Here is a 17935-nt window from a genome sequence, read left to right as displayed (position 1 = left end):
ATGTCCGTCCCTATTATCCTTATAAGAAAAGCTTTGGGTCTTTTGGGAATAGCCCATTTGAACATCTTCATTTCATTATTTATCATTTCCCAAAAACCTTTAGCTTTTTTCCCTTTCTTTTTACATGTCCACCATATATGAAAAAAATGGCCCTTGCTCAGTCTCAAAAAATCTGGGCAGATGGGTGAAGCCTCTAGCACTCACTGCCCTCATACCCTAGCCAGTGAAAAGCAGTCAGCTAACTTTTTTATGATTATTCCCCATCTTTTTCCCCTGACAAGGGCTTACAGATAAAGGTGGCTTACAGATAAAAATAAGAACAGCTCAAAACCATGGGAGGAATCATGTAAAACAATTAAACATTGATAGAATAAAAACTCTCTCTCTCTCTCTTTCCACATAAAAAATCTAAAATGGCAAACAATTAAGAGAATTATCAGTCTAAGCAACATAGTTACATTAAACAGAAGTACAAACAAACAAATCTACTGTTACCTGGCATCTAAAAATATGTTAGTTTTAATATATGCTTTGATTGCAACTTCCATCATCCCTAGCTACCATAATTCTGCCGCCTTAGGGATCATGGGAGTTGTAGTCTAAACCATCTAGAGCAGTGATGGCCAAACTTGGCCCTCCAGTTGTTTTGGGACTATAATTCCCATCATACCCAACCACTGGTCCTGTTCGCTGGGGATTAGGGGAGTTGTAGTCCCAAAACAGCTGGAGGGTCAAGTTTGGTCATCACTGATGTAGACTAGAGGGTACCAGTTGGGGTAAAAGGTAAAGGGACCCCTGACCGTTAGGCCCAGTCACGGACGACTCTGGGGTTGCGGCGCTCATCTTGCTTTATTGGCCAAGGGAGCTGGCGTACAGCTTCGGGTCATGTGGCCAGCAAAGCAGAGCAGTGCACGGAAACGCCGTTTACCTTCCCGCTGGAGTGGTACCTATTTATCTACTTGCACTTTGACGTGCTTTCGAACTGCTAGGTTGGCAGGAGCTGGGACCGAGCAACGGGAGCTTACCCCGTTGCAGCGATTCGAACCACTGACCTTCTGATCAGCAAGCCCTAGACTCTGTGGTTTAACCCACAGCGCCACCCGCATCCCTACCAGTCCCTACCAGTTGCGGTAGGCTTGCCTAAATCAGGTCCTACAGCATTGATTTCTCCTGGAGATAATTGGGGATTGGAGTTGGAGGCACCCTCTTTCTTGTTTACCAAATTTGAACCACACTACGAATGACCGATACGCCTCAGCACGTTTTCTAGGAATGCAATGCACCCGTCTCCTGTACGTAACAGCAGTCTTGATGTGCTGTCTGTTGAAGCTGAGGGGAGTCTTGTTTTATGTCAATACTGTATCCGTATTCCCAGTGCACCAGGTACACTTCGCCCCTATATGACTAATAATAAAATGATAGCAATATTCATTTCAAGTCTTACTCCGTTGGCCCTGAATCTTAATAGTCCCATCATTAGCAATGCGAAGATGGGGATCTAATTCATTATGGCAGTGCATCGGAGAATATTATTAAATGCATAAGGTGAAAATAAAGTGGCAGCTGGTAATCATTCTTCTTCATTGATGTGGGGATTGTTCCTGGGGCACTAGCAGTGTGTGCCTGCTAATTTCACACTCCTTGAGCCAAGTGCTTAGTGTCAAAACCAGAGATAGTCAGCAATGCAAATAGCTGTGATGGCTCCTCCACCTGACGTCAGCTTTCCCTCCCACCCCTCTCTCCTGCCCACCCCTGCCTTCTGACGCTAACAGGATATTCTGTAAACATCTTTGCTGGGAAATGATTTGCATCTATATAAACGCTACAGCGAGTGAGCTGTCCCTGGTATTCCTGCAGTGTGGCGTGTTTCAAACCCATTCATATTTGCATTGATTTGCTGCTGGCATTATTTGTTCAGCAAAGTGGGAAGCAGGGAAGATCATAGGAGTCTTTCATCAGCAGCTAGTTCTGCCAGTAGGCCACTTTGGGAAAGGAGTTGAAGCTAGGGCCAAGCTTCTGCCGCAATCCCTGGCAAGTCCCAATAATAATAATAATAATAATAACAACAACAACAACAACAACAACAACAACAACAACAACAACAATAATAATAATTTATTTGTACCCTGCCCATCTGGCTGGGTTTCCCCAGCCACTCTGAGTGGCTTCCAACAAAGATTAAAAATACATCAAAATCAATGTAGCAACTCTCTTAATGTTTCTGCGTTCACAATTGGGACCAGGAGCAAGCCTCATCCCCCTCAAGGGGTCAGATTTGGACCAGATCCACTAGTCATCTGATCTATATAACGCCTGCCTTGCAAGACCTTAGTGTCCTTTTCGAATCTGCCTTGAGTCTTTTGTTTCATAGCATCAGATCTTGCCATCACATCCATTCACAGACAGCTGGAACAAATGCTTCTTTTTCTCTGCATGATAGCCTCTGACAAACCTATCCCTACAGTGCCATGTGAAACTGCAGTATCAAAGTGACTTTGTGAACATGGTGGTTCTTCGTGTCGCCACCAATATTGAGGAAAGTGTTCTGCAGACCCTCCAAGTGTTCCTGTTTTCCAGGGTCAGTCCCAGATTTACAGAAGCCATCATGGTTTCTGATTTGATCCCAGAATGTTTCTTAAAGGTAAAGGGACCCCTGACTATTAAGTCCAGTCGTGGCTGACTCTGGGGTTGTGGCGCTCATCTCGCTTTATTGGCCGAGGGAGCCAGCGTACAGCTTCCGGGTCATGTGGCCAGCATGATTAAGCCGCTTCTGGCGAATGGTACCTATTTATCTACTTGCACTTTGACGTGCTTTCGAACTGCTAGGTAGGCAGGAGCAGGGACCAAGCAAAGAGAGCTCACCCCGTTGCGGGGATTTGAACCGCCGACCTTCTGATCGGCAAGTCCTAGGCTCTGTGGTTTAACCCACAGCGCCACCCGTGTCCCTGGAATGTTTCTTAGGCCGTCTCTATTTTCATCAGAGAAATGTTGGAGGGTATGGAGTTATGCATCCCCCGAGCCAAGGAGATAAGTAACTATACAACCCTTAGAAGACATCTGAAGGCAGCCCTGTATAGGGAAGTTTTTTAATGTTTAATGACTTATTATGTTTTTATATGTGCTAAAAGCTTCCCAGAGTGGCTGCAGCAGCCCAGTCAGATGGGCGGCATATAAATAAAATAAAATAATGATGATGATGATGATGATGATGATGAATAAGACATCCCCATTTTCATCAGAGAAATGTTGGAGGGTTTGGTTCTGCTGGTTTGCATTTATGTTACTCCATAGAGTTGCAACCTTTGAAACAAATATAAAAATGACAAATAATAGTTGTGTAAACCAGCCTATAGAATGAATCAGGACAAGAATGAGGATTTTGTTTTGTTTTGTTTGGTTTGGTTTGGTTTTTTTGGTTTTAAGAGAATAAAATGCTGCATGCTTTTAACTGAGGCAGTAAACGCGGCTGGAAAAATTGCAACATTACAAATGAGTTAAGAATCTGAAATAACAAATCATCTGTTTATCTAATCAACAGGTGTGGGTGTTTAAAGACAATTTCTCAAAGTTCTAGCACATTCTCGTATGAGCAACAAGCAGAACCTAGAATAGATGGTTTCAAAAGGTGATGGGACAGGATTGGGAATAGTTCTTAATGGCTGGAGTGACCAGAGTGAAGCAGCAAGTTTAGTCCCTGTTGCAATCATATCCCCATGTGGGCCCTTGTCTTTTTCCCTTTTAAGTGAATGGTTCATATTGCTTCATTGGTCTAATGCTGTGCAGGCAAGGCTGTCTTCTCCATACTTGTGGGGCTTCCTCAAGTGTATATCATGTATGTAGTACAAGACACACACTGTCCCCTAGATTCTGCTCCTTGGTCACAGCAGAGTGTGACATAACCTTGAGAAGTGGTGTGTGTGTGTGTGTATACACACACACACACAGTGGTACCTCGGGTTACATACGCTTCAAGTTACTCTAACCCAAAAATATTACCTCAGGTTAAGAACTTTGCTTCAGGATGAGAACAGAAACCGGGCTCCGGCAGCGCAGCAGCAGCAGGAGGCCCCATTAGCTAAAGTGGTGCTTCAGGTTAAGAACAGTTTCAGGTTAAGAACGCACCTCCAGAACGAATTAAGTTCTTAACCCGAGGTACCACTGTGTGTGTGTGTGTGTGTGTGTGTGTGTGTGTATGGATGGATAAGTTGCTGATCAGCCCCGAGATGGAAAGACAACAAAGTCCCTACCAGAGAGGAATGGCAAATCAAGCTGTTGGAGTAAGATGAAATGTCAAAACTGACCGGAAAGCTCAGGAACTAAGAAGACAAAAACTTCAATAAAGAATGGGGGGAAATTATAATTTATCTAGGAGACCACTGTAAGCAGATGGAAACATTAGCAGGATTCTAATAACACTTGTAATGTAGCAATTATCATGGACAATATGGAGAGATATAGAACATGGATTATGAAATAATTTGCAGTTGAAAAGGTTGAGAAAAGGACCGATGGAAGGGATGGTGGGAAGTCCAGAGATTAGGATAAATCTCTAAATATGGAGATGTATTTTGTATTGTCATAATTTTACACTTGTAAAATCAAATAAAAATTATTTCAGAAAAAGATAAGTTGCTGATCAAATAGATAGATATTTTTATTTTTTAAGACTCTGCTCATTTGTAACATAACAATCTTTCCTGCACCACTATTTGCTTCAGCTTGAGTCTACTGCATTTTAGACTGCAAGCCTAACCATGTTTGCTCAGAAGGAAGTCCTGTTGAATTCCGTGGGACTAACTCTCAGGAAAGGGGGATTTCATGGCAGCGTCACACTCAATGAAAGTTGAATCCATGCCAAGGTGTTTTTCCCACCGCAGGGCCCTTGACATATAGAGACCATCCCTCCATACAGACACCACCCATCACAATGGAGCATATTTTGTTAGCGCTATGAACTAATTAATTTTGTTTCTCAGGACTTGGACAAATATGTTTGTCCTTCTGCTGCAACAGTACAGGGACTCTTGCCCCATGTTTTAACCTTACCTTTCATTCTGTCTGCTTAGCTTTCAGGGGATACTTAGCTCGCAAAAAATACATGAGAATGAAGAAGAACAGTGGCTGCCCATCGGATACACAGCCCATGAGCTTTGCTTCCGGTCTGAGTTGCGAAGAAAACTGGTGAGTTTTAGTTAGTCTGTCCAAAGAGAGGTGAGAGGGAAAGTGTGTGTGGAAGCAAAAAATGCTTGTTCTCTGAATCACTGGACGTCTTTGCACATTAAATGGCAACAAACACAAAGATGTCGTCATCATCATTTATCATTTATACCCTGTCCATCTGGCTGGGTTTCCTCAGGCTCTCTGGGCAGCTCCCATCAGAATAATAATACAGTGGTACCTCGGGTTACATACGCTTCAGGTTACATACGCTTCAGGTTACAGACTCCGCTAACCCAGAAATAGTGCTTCAGGTTAAGAACAGAAATCGGGCTTCGGCGGCACAGCAGCAGCAAGAGGCCCATTAGCTAAAGTGGTGCTTCAGGTTAAGAACAGTTTCAGGTTAAGAATGGACCTCTGGAACGAATTAAGTACTTAACCCGAGGTACCACTGTAATACTACTACTACTACTACTAATAATAATAATAATAATAATAATAATAATAATAAATAAAGCGATAAAACATAAAACATTAAAAACTTCCCTAAACAGGGCTACCTTCATATGTCTTCTAAAAGTCAAGTAGTTGTTTATTTCATTGACATCTTGATGGGAGGGCGTTCCACAGGGCAGGTGCCACTACCAAGAAGGCCCTCTGCCTGGTTCCCCGTAACCTCACTTCTCGCTGTGAGGGAACCACCAGAAGGCCCTTGGAGCTGGACTTCAGTGTCCGGGCAGAACGATGGGGGTGAAGACACTCCTTAAGGTATGGCCACTCACTAGAGAGCTGCGGAAGGGCTGTAGTTGATTGGTTGTCACTGCTGTTTGTGTGCTGGCAATTGGCTGATTCTGCCAGCGAGAGATAGACAGCTTGTTAGACGTGCACACGGGTCATCTCAGTCAATCTTGTATGCAGCTGTATCGTGCTGTATGTATCGTGTTAAGATGCCAATTGTGGCTTATAATGCTCACCTTCAGCTTATGGTCAATGAATTTTGAAAGATTGGTTCGGTAGAGTGCTGGACACATGCCTTAATGACCATTGGATTTATATGAGAATCGCAACATTTTTTCACAGAAGAAGAGTCTTAGTTCCATGGGAAATTAAGATCTACGCCCATTTTCTAGTTTTGTTTGGCCCAATAAAAGTCCCACCCCTCCACATGTGGCTGCTGCTGCTAACCATATGGCTGTTGAGTTACAAAGGAAACAGGAAGGATGATGAAAAATAATATTTCAGTGTTAAATTTAGTTGCTTTTGGTATGTCCATGTGGTCCCATAGATGCAGGCTTGCTGTATTGTTACTCCAAAATTCAATTCTGTGTGTCGTTCAGAACATATCCAGGGCTAGCAAGTAAATCGGGTCCTCCCTTAAAGAGGGCACATATTTCAGTGAGACCTGGACAACCGACACCCTGTGTTGTGGGTGGGTACGATTGGTCAGCCACAACACCCAATTGGTAGGTCCCTCGAAGCTGGGTGCAATCTGGCCAATGGGACGCAGTCCAAACGGTTCAAGGGACCTATTTATGCCCATGCACGTGACCCAGAGCTTCCTCTTTCGGCGTGTGCATTCGGAACACCCACCCACCTCTCCCTACTTTTAGGGCTTTGCGCTTGACCTTGCTATGCCGTTGTGTGTTGTCTGTCGTTGGGACAGGGGCACAGCAGGAATTTCCCCCACTTGGCTGATTGGCTGTTGCCATTTGGGGTTCGACCTGCCGCATAGCAAATCGTCACAACTTGCAAGGTTGCGGATAGGCACTGGTTCAGGTGATAGGGATGGGAGAATGCTCTCGCCATCCCTATGTGAAGGGTATTCCGTTAAAGGAATCCAGGGACTCGATGGTTTGGTCAACCCCTGAGAGGGGGTTGTGCCCGTGCCTGAGTCCAGGGGGACATTTGGGTGGCAGAGTTAGCCCGTTCCTGGCTTTCCACTTATCCAGGTGTTCACCCTCAGCTGACCTATGCTGGTGCCCTGGGTCAGCGCTATCTGCATGGCAGGGAGCTAGTCGAACCAGAGCCTATGCAACCACTCACATGCTGTAATCAATAAAGTTGTGGCCTAAATTCTGCCAAAAACCAAACCAAAATTTGAATCATGTGTGAATTTATTTAGGGGGGAGGTTTCTGGGTCTGAACATGCAAATGCTCAAGGTGGGGTTCAGCAATCAGTGGGCTGATATCCCATCGGAACCTGTACCTGGACAGTGGAGCTTCAAAAAGCCTGTGGTCATTGCTAATGCACATTCAATCATTTGCCTTGATACTTTAGGATGCTGCGAACTGGTCTTACATTTGGCTATCATCAATGGCAAAACTGAGAAATCAATAGAAATATATTGTCAGGGAACTGCCATCAGAGCTAGAGGCGGAGGCAAGGCTCCCAAGCGATGCTGGAGAGGGGCCCAGCAGGGAGAGAGGCAGCTCATCGGCTGGGGAAGGAAATCAGCGTAACACCAGGGGTAAAGGGGGGCAGATGGGGGAATCGGCGAGGGGGCTCCAGGACTCTTCACTGGAGACCAGCGGAGAGAGCACGGGTCCTCCGCTGCCCACACCCTCCCTGCGCAGAAGACTTCCGCGCAGGGAGAGTAGGCGGAGACTTGGCGTCAAAGAACTTCTTTGCTGGAAGAAGTTCAAGAAACGCCCACTGACGGATTCTGCCAGCGACTGAAACAGCCATGGAGTGAAGGGCTGTCCAGACAGAAAGGGTTTAACCAGGTAACCTAGCCAGGAGCGGCGGCAACTTACGCACGAGCAACCCCTATAACCATTACATATATATATGAGAATTTATATCCCACTTTTCTAGTGCATTACTGAGGGTGACTTCCAGTGCTTAAAACTATACAATAGAATAACTCTTCATTAAAAAAAAACAATATTCAGCACTATTTTTCTAGAAAAAGAGGTGCCGGAACCCACAATGAACGTCTCTCTTGTTCTCTTAGAATGGCAATGGCACCCACCTGAGAGGTGCCGGAACTGAGTTCTGGTAAGTTCTGTCTTAAAAGAGCCCTGCCAATATAACATAAGAGACAAACACAGCAGATAATACAAAGTCACACAGAAACATTGGGTGGTATTACAAAGTGTTGGAGGGTACTGATGTTTTAAAGATGATACCAATACAGTGGTACCTCGGGTTACTTATGCTTCAGGTTACAGACTCCGCTAACCGAGAAATAGTGCTTCATGTTAAGAACTTTGCTTCAGCGTGAGAACAGAAATCGTGCTCTGGTGGCGCGGCGGCAGTAGGAGGCCCCATTAGCTAAAGTAGTGCTTCAGGTTAAGAACAGTTTCAGGTTAAGAACAGATCTCCAGAACAAATTAGGTACTTAACCCAAGGTACCACTGTATCTGGGCTATCCAATTTTCACAAGAATCCCTGAAACAGATAATCATTCAAAGATTATTTTTCTGAAAGCTCACTACCTATATAATATTTTGGGTTTTTAATGTTTTGCTAAATGCTTCTTATATTGATGAAAGAGTTGTTTGATTATCCAAGCACATCTGAAAGCTGTCAGCAGGCTACCAACACGAATGTCAAAATATGGTTATGTTTTTGTGAAAACCATATTTAAGACTTGTAATGAATTGAGAGGAAGAATAAGCTGCTGGCACTGTGCAGTGGAAAACTGTCATGGAGGAGAGAGATGTGTTCTAGGAAGCTCCACTGTCAGAAACACATGTAATGACCAATATTTGCAAGGAAAATATGAAGAGCTCAAATTGGGCAAAGCCTCACACAGCTTTGCTTTGCAGAACACAAAGTGAGCTCTGCGTATCTGTAAGCACAGGCAAAATATTTGGCTCAATTCCACTGTCCACAGAGTATGTTGCTTTTATTTAGCCTTTTTAAAAAAGAAAAAAAATGATATATTTTTTTTAATGGGAAACAACTCAAAACTACATTACTTGGGAGTGCTTTTTGCTCTTTTCATATGTAGTATTAAAGCTATTCTGAGAAATATCTCCATTTATTTGTGACTATCTACACAGATCTGTTTATAAGTGGATATTTCTCAAATCTTGAGCAACGCGTAAGATTAAATCTAGCCAACTCAATGCAATTCCTTCTTTAACACACGTATTTATTGAATCTTGGAAATGCCTCTCTTTGTCGTAGCTTGTGTGAGTAGTTCAGGATAGTCAATCATGCATTGCCAAAAACACGAAAAATTATTACACCCCAAAGAGGACAGGGTTTGCAAATGCTACTTTACATGTAAGATGCAAATCTAGAAATGATGATAATTTAAATAGAAATACATGTCACCCTAGTGGGGAAGACTGACCTGTTCAGTCTACTGTCTGGTGTTAAATGTTGATAGGTAACTTCAAGGCCCCTGCTCTCCCTTCTTAGGAATCCTTATCTTTAAATCAGATTTGATCCAGATACCACAACCTTTCAAATAGAGGAGTCACTCACCAGCTCTTCAAACAGAATATCATCTTCTATAAAGTAGGCCATTACCTAGAATAGTTGAAGTCACCTATCGCTACAAAAAAAAAATAATCTGCTTCAGCTGGCTTCCAGATTTCTCTTTCCCTTATGATTACCCTCCAAATTTTGGTCAGGGGGATGAAGTGTCCCCCATAGTAAATTATTTTTTCGGGGGGGAGGCTTGGTCATAGCTGTCAACTTTTCCCTTTTCTTGTGAGGAATCCTATTCGGAATAAGGGAATTTCCCTTTAAAAAAGGGAAACGTTGACAGCTGCTATAATAGGAAGAAGAAGAAGAAGAAGAAGAAGAAGAAGAAGAAGAAGAAGAAGAAGAAGAAGAAGAAGAAGAAGAAGAATTTATTATTTGTACCCCACCCATCTGGCTGGGTTTTCCGCAGAGACCAAAAATACACTACAATGTCACACATTAAACACTTCCCTGAACAGGGCTGCCTTAAGATGTCTTCTGAATGTCAGGTAGTTGTTTATCTCTTTGACATCTGGTGGGAGGGTGTTCCACAGGGCGGGTGCCACTACCGAGAAGGCCCTCTGCCTGGTTCCCTGTAACCTCACTTCTCTCAATGACGGAACCGCCAGAAGGCCCTCGGTGCTGGATCTTAGTGTCCGGGCAGAACAATGGGGGTGGAGACGCTCCTTCAGGTATACAGGACCGAGGCCCGCTATGGGCTTGGTATCTCCTCCTGCAGTGATTCTGAGGAGAAATCCTCGCTTTTTAGCTGAGGAAGTCCTAAGAATTTGCCTGTTGCTGAATCGCTCACTTGATATGCAGTCTTTAGTCACAAGAGAAGACTCTCTTCTGCGGTTCAGTTTTTGTCTGAGTGGCATTTTGAAAAGGGAAGCAGATGATTTACATTCACGTGATGGCACCATTTATCATTTCAACTCATCCGACAATATCTCTAAACAAAGTATTACAATACAACTCACTGTACCTGTCAAGATCTAATGGATGCCTCAAAAGAACATGATACATTCAACACATGCAAAACCTTTCCCACACCAGATCAAAGGGAGCAACAGCACTTGTATTTGATTTTTGCATTGACAAAGTTGAAAGGGTTGATGGAGTCTGTTTTTTTATATTTATAAAAAAATCAAATGTAGATTGTATGATGTTTCTGGTAGCAACACAGTAACGCCAAGTAAAATAATTCATCGGTTGATTATTAATTTTTGTATTTATATTAGCAAATATGTTCACAGAAACTAGATGCTGATGAGAAATATAAAAATTGTGTACCCTAAATCTATGGGTGTTTACTTAGTGAAGTAAAGACTTTATTGGGGATCGCTTCTAAGAAAGCACACACAGGGGTGCAGTCCTTGATTCTAGATTTTGGACATTGTTTTATAAACCCAAGGTCAAGAACCAACACGAACCGCCATGGCAATTGGATTATTTATTTATTTGATTGATTAATATTCAACCTTTTTCCCAGCGCAGGACTCGAGATGGCTCAAGGCATAAACCAAAAACATGCAATAAACATAAACATTTTTTTAAAGTAAGTTATTGTATTTATTCCAAAGGGCTCTTTCCCTTGTAGTCACCGGCACCACCACTACAGTTTACATTTGGAGAGTCCCCCAACTCCCTGGTCCTGAATGGGGTAACTGTGCCCCTGAAGGACCAGGTGTGCAGCTTGGGAGTCATTCTGGACTCACAGCTGACCATGGAGGCGCAGGTTAATTCTGCGTCCAGGGCAGCTACCTTTGAAGGTGACCTGGAAACTACAACTAATCCAGAATGCGGCAGCTAGACTGGTGACTGGGAGTGGCTGCCAAGACCACATAACACTGGTCCTGAAAGACCTACATTGGCTCCCAGTACATTTAAGTCCACTCAAAGGCGACTATGGAGTTGCGGCGCTCATCTCGCTTTCAGACTGAGGAAGCCGGCATTTGTCCACAGACAGCTTTCCCGGTCATGTGGCCAGCATGACGAAACCGCTTCTGGCGCAACGGGACACCGTGACAGAAACCAGAGCGCACAGAAACACTGTTTACCTTCCCGCCGCAGCGGTACCTATTTATCTACTTGCACTTTTGGTTGTGCTTTCTAACTGCTAGGTTGGCAGGAGCTGGGACAGAGCAACGGGAGCTCACCCCATCACGGGGATTCGAACCGCCGACCTTCCGATCGGCAAGTCCAAGAGGCTCAGTGGTTTAGACCACAGCACCACCTAGACCACAGCACCATCCGCGTCCCTTCACAACAGTAGCATATTAACAATGCTAGTGCATTACACAATTCAGATGATAGAACCACATTCAGAAGGATATAATACAGCTGAAGGCAGTCAAAGAAATAATAAGTCCACATATCAAATATGGGTGGTGGAACATTTTTCTCAATAAAAAAAGAAGCTGCAACGTTTTGGGGAAAGGACAGGTATAGGTGTGATCTATGCGAACAACTAACTCCTGTCACAGTCAAGTGGCCCATTCATTTCAAGAATCTGTCCTGCAAGGTACATTTGTAGGTGATGAATGTTCCCTTTGACTTCAGCAGCCGCAGGATGAGGCCTTAACGAATTAAGTGGCCCAGCAGAGGTGCAGTGAAATCCTTTTAGCCACAAGCCACAAATTACATATGCCAACACACTGGGAAATAGGTACTTGAGAGGAACTACTGCCTCTTTATGGTTTGTGGCTCTTTCCATTGTTGTCCTTAATTAAACCAAGCTTCCAGGAAACCATAACTTGTGTTCTTGTTACACAACAAGTTTTGTTTCATTTCTCCCAGGACTAAATTGGTGATAGGGTTCAGCTCCCACCATCTGTTTTCAAGACCAGGACTTAACCCTGGGATATGAGGTGGGGGTGGGGGAACACCCAGAAAATATGCCCCTGAAAAAGTTCAGACTTACTTCCCGCTCCATGTTTTCCCTACACCATTGCATGTTATCATTCTCATGGGCCAAGACATTTTGGCACCTGAGGCAGGTCTCAAAATGGTGCCCCCTTCCCCGGCAGGGAAGAAGGGTGAAGGAAGATGTACATTAGGAATGAGGGCAGGGGCAGGAAGAAAGATTGACATTGGGATCTGCTGCCTGAGGCAGTCGCCTCACGTTTGCTTCATGGGTGGGCCGGCCCTGTCATGGGGCATTCCAGACACATTTCCAAGTTGCTGCTTGCAGCAGTGGCAACGTGTCTTCCCTTGTCTCTAATTTTTACTACAGTGGTACCTCGGGTTAAGTACTTAATTCGTTCCGGAGGTCCGTTCTTAACCTGAAACTGTTCTTAACCTGAAGCACCACTTTAGCTAATGGGGCCTCCTGCTGCCGCTGCGCCGCTGCTGCACGATTTCTGTTCTCATCCTGAAGCAAAGTCCTTAACCTGAGGTAATATTTCTGGGTTAGCGGAGTCTGTAACCTGAAGCGTATGTAACCCGAGGTTCCACTGTATTTAGTACTTGATTTTATTTGTGTTTATGAGACGCCACACGGTACAATTTCCATAGGTATTGCTCACAAAAAAGGTAAAAATGTAACAGTGGAGAAAAAAAGATAAATTAATGAAAAGCCCTCATCCACTTCTGTTTCCTGAAAGTGCTGCCCCGTGGCATTGGGGGGGGGGGGAATTCACCCAGACACAATATATTTGCACATATGTCAATACTGATATAAGTTTGGCTGCCAGATTCCTGTGAATGGATCTGTGGTCGTTACCATTTTGCCTAAAGAGCTGCTTGACAAAAGTTAATAATTTGATTTAAAAACCAAAGAATCTCACATATTAATGTCCCTTTAACGGCTTTGGATGTTTCCTAAATAGACAACACACTGCAGTGTTGTGAATCAGACACAAATACGATCTAGGGATATGATTTTTAGGGGGTTGAGGATTTTTGAGCTGAGAGACAGAAATAGATGAGAGCTGAGAGTTACTAGTTTGAAATGCCTGGAAGAGGGGGGCTAAGGGCCCTGCTCTAGGAATACAGTGGTACCTCAGGTTAAGAACTTAATTCGTTCCGGAGGCCTGCTCTTAACCTGAAACTGTTCTTAACCTAAAGCACCACTTTAGCTAATGGGGCCTCCTGCTGCCGCTGCACGGCCGCTGCACGATTTCTGTTCTCATCCTGAAGCAAAGTTCTTAACCCGAGGTAATATTTCTGGGTTAGCGGAGTCTGTAACCTGAAGCGTCTGTAACCTGAAGTGTCTTTAACCCGAGGTACCACTGTACCTGTTTGTCTTGTATATACACTGCTTGTATATTCATGAATGCAGCAAAGATGGCAAAGATGCCATAAGTCTCCAGGGATTTTCCAGCCAATCCCCTGGATTTTTCCACCTCCTCAGCGAAGTTGGGAGCATGTGAGAATGTTTACAGAGTAAAATTTCAACTTGAGGGTAACCAAAGAGGTGATAAGTGTGTCGGGGGTGGGGAAGAAAATGTCATAAGCTACTTAGAGCTTTATTTCTTATTTTCGTGTTTGGGAGCTCGCAGTTGTCTCCTGAAGAGACAAGCTACATAGGGCATTGAATTAAAAAAGGGGCTTGCCTCTTCGAAAGGTAGCAGAGACATGCAAAGAAACAAAGTTTTGGCTGCATGTGCAATTCCCCTGCATATCACGACTATTGATCCTAACCAGTGTTCTTACTGAAGGAGACCCGTTGTTTTATTAATTTTAAAGCAATGTGTTCCATGCACAATCATGATATATACATTATGCTTTTAATATTTTAAAAAGTAAATTCAGAAGTGTGTGTGTGTATACATGTAATTTGCTTAACTAATGAGGAAGCATGATTGATGGGCTGGGCACATGTGGATAATTTTATTTTATTTTTTTAAAAGAGAGAAATAGTAGTATCAAAATGACAATGATTATAACTTCTTGTTGTGTTTTAGGCAGCAAAGCAACAGCGCAACTTCTCCTACAGAGCTGGGTTTTCTCGACAAACAAACAAGCAAGGTACTATGAAGCTCAGACTCTAAAATGACATGAAATCCCTGCATCTACAGTTCTGAAGTGTGTTCACGGTTGCTTGGCATAACCATCAGAACATGAAACCGTTAGTGGTGTTTTGAAGTCTTTGAGACAAAAGGCTGCTTGCTAAGAACTTTAGTTCTGTAGAAAGACAGGGAGGTACAGTGAATAAGGGAATCAAAAGGCTGGAAATCTGCTGCTGAGAATAAATGCTAGCTGCTCCCTGAGGTGATTTGTCTGTGCACTTCACTTTCTACAGATGTTAGAGCCTCTTTTTGAGTAAGGACCTGAGGTTCTTTGGTAGCACTTTGATATCCTGCTTGAATTCAATATGTGAAATGGAGGAGTCGCTCTGTGACTGGGAGCACAGCGCAGTCTTTGAAGTCTGATCCAATTTTTGCTGCTTACCATTTGATGTTGAAAGGATGAAATGAAGAAAATGTACCGTTTTCGCCAGTAACTCTGCTGAGCATATGTAAGATTAAAAAAACAAAATCCCTTGGATGATGTACTTAGAAATGTTAAGCAGATTAATACCTTCCTATAGCTTTCTCCCCCTCTTCTTCTAAAGATACAAATTAACTTTGAGAGGGAAATCAGCATACAGTATACGCCATTATTAGTTGCCTCTGTACAGGAGTGAACCGGGGGCAGGAAAGAAATAAACTTTCGGAGACGCAGGTGTAAAAACACTGTTGGCCAGGGAACACACAGGGCTCAATCCAGTCAAATACAGGTGCTGTGTGCTCATGTATAAAGCCAGAGGAGGGTGAGTTGGGGCAGGGGGATTACCACATGAAACAAGATTTTCTCCATGGTGGTATCCCAGCTGTGGAACTCCTTCCCTACCCAGATCCACCCCACATTATAACTATTCGAATGGCAACTCAAGTCCTGTTTGTTCTGACAGGACTTTGGAGCACTGTCTGAACGATTTACATTTCAAACCTCCTTTGTATTTGTAAAATGTAATTTAAGGCTGACTTTGTACTCTGCTTTAACTTTTTTATATTTCAACGCTGCGGCTTTGTTGTTCTTTGCTATCCTGGGTTCTCGTGAGGGGAAGGGCAAGATAAAAGAAAATAGCAAATAAATAACAATGATAACAACATACTGTGGAGCGCCAGAGGCCTCGACAGAACTGAAACTGGGTAGATCGGATCCTAAATGGTTCTAATCTATAACTGGGGGGCATTTGCACAAAGCTGTCCAGAGGTTTAGGCTGTATTCTTACAAATCCATTCGCACACTTTGTTTTCCTGCCTGAATGGAATTCAGATATTGATTTGCGTTGTTTTCTTTCCTAAAAGAAATCTTTCCCATTTCTCCCACCAAAAATAAAGGGTTCAGCTGACACTTTGGCGCCAGTGATTGTTCTAAGACATTCAGACCAAATGAAGACTTTGCAGCCCACCAGCCAGTCCAATTCAGTGACAGATCACAAGTTCTCTTGTCCACTGAGGTCGCATGAAACACAAGGTAAGACATATTCAAACACACTAATAAAACCCAACACCCTTTAATGTTGAGAATACCTGTTCTTTGTGAAAGATGCTCAGTCGAGCAATGGTGGGCAATATTCATCCAATTCAACAGAGGGTCAGTTACCTTTTAATCTTTTCCCTTGCTTTTCACCCAAAGAATGGAAACCCACCATGATGGCGGATCTACTCTATCTTTGTCTATCATCTCTACATTGTTAGTGTTGCTGTGCATTTTAGGCATGCTTTGATCACATGAGTGGGTCTCACAGTTGTACCATTGTCTTAAGGATGTAGCCTTAGGATACATTCTATCCAGTGTCTTGAATGTCATGAATTCTGCTGAGATCCTTCTTAGGGGAGATGTGTGATGACCAGGTAAAGGACAATTTCGGTGGTGGCTCTGTTTGCGGAGCCCTTTCCCCAGCAGACATACCAAATATTGCGACTTCTCAGCAAAAGGCCTTCTCATTTACAAAGTCTGCTTAGTTTTTTCATCTGATGTATGGCTGCAAGCAAAATTTTATTATCAACATATACAAGCAAAAAAGTTGTTTTCCTTCATTTGCAAGGAATCGTACAAAACAAAGTGGCACTAATAAATAAAAGTTCCACGGTGGCAACAGAAAGCAAACTAAAAATGCTTTTGCAGTTTATCAAAACTATCCAGCAGTATCAAGTTATAGGAAAACTGATGCTATTAACAGCAATCCTTCTAGTTGGTTAATTGGTTCGGCAACTTCCATGCACATGACATGTGATGCTAATTATTTTCCCCAAGAGTTAAATGATAACTAATCAGAGGCAGCTACAGTTGCAAATGGCAACAAAATATCTAATTAGAATAGTAGAGTGCCTGGTATCTGGTGGGCAGACCAAAGCACTCGCCAGGAGAGCTATGAGATTCAGGTGAGGGTCATATACCTTGTCAATCCCAGCAGCTATATAAGAGGACGACCCGGCTTGCCCAAGCCTCCAAACAAGTAATGGGAAAACAGCAAACAACAGAGTGAAAAGGGAACAAAATATTGGGCAGGCCTCCGGCTTTTATCATGAACCTCCCTAAGAGCTCTGGTTGGAGCTAAAGGGTGGGATATTGCATGTTATAAATACAGTGGTACCTCGAGATGCGAACGGGATCCATTCTGGAGCCCCATTCACATCCTGGACAGAACGTAAGATGAGACAGCACGTCTGCACGTGCGCGGGTTGTGTTTCGCCGCTTCCACGCAAGCGCATGACGTCATTTTGACCGTGCTCCGTTACTTCCAGATCACCGTGGAGTGCAACCCAAAAATACTTATCCTGAAGCGTATTTATCCCAAGGTATGACTGTAAATGCACAAACAAAAAGCCCTTTGGACCTCATGCATCTTGTAAACGCAGAACCCCAGGCCCAGGCCCCCTACAGTTCAGTAAGCTTATTGATTTAACTTTTAAAAGCAACGATCTCAGATAGTATCCAAGAAAATTCTCAAAAGAAAATTGTTAACTGGGTGTTAATACGTTTGTTCGTTTCTTGAAGTCTCCCCACCTCTCAGTGTGTGTCTGCTAGGTACAGGTTTGTGTATTTTCTGGATCAGGGCTTGGAGCTTGAAGCCCAGGTGAGTAAGGTAAAAGGTAAAGGACCCCTGGATGGTGAAGTCCAGTCAAAGGTGACTACGGGGTTGCGGCGCTCATCTCGCTTTCAGGGAGAGGGATCCGGCGTTTGTCCACAGACAGCTTTCCAGATCATGTGGCCAGCATGACTAAACCGCTTCTAGCACAACAGGACACTGACGGAAGCCAGAGTGCACGGAAACACCATTTACCTTCCCGCTGAAGCAGGACCTATTTATCTACTCGCACTGGTGTGCTTTGAAGATCTGGGACAATGCCGAGAGGAAGGTGG

General features: G+C 43.6%; 1 protein-coding gene across 1 annotated transcript in view; it reads left to right on the top strand.

Moving 5' to 3' along the window:
• Window positions 1-17935, top strand: part of MYO3B (myosin IIIB) — a 288566-nt gene that overhangs the window by 209001 nt on the left and 61630 nt on the right. The window contains exons 31-33 of the mRNA XM_081899516.1: window positions 5067-5181; window positions 14485-14548; window positions 15907-16042. Coding sequence (XP_081755642.1) covers window positions 5067-5181; window positions 14485-14548; window positions 15907-16042 — 315 coding nt within the window. The remainder of the gene's footprint in view (window positions 1-5066; window positions 5182-14484; window positions 14549-15906; window positions 16043-17935) is intronic.

The sequence above is a fragment of the Podarcis melisellensis genome (assembly GCF_964234715.1).
Source record: "Podarcis melisellensis genome assembly, chromosome: 1".
NCBI lineage: Eukaryota > Metazoa > Chordata > Lepidosauria > Squamata > Lacertidae > Podarcis > Podarcis melisellensis.
The sequence above is the reverse complement of the archived record's forward strand: the minus strand, read 5'-3'. Positions and strand labels throughout refer to the sequence as shown.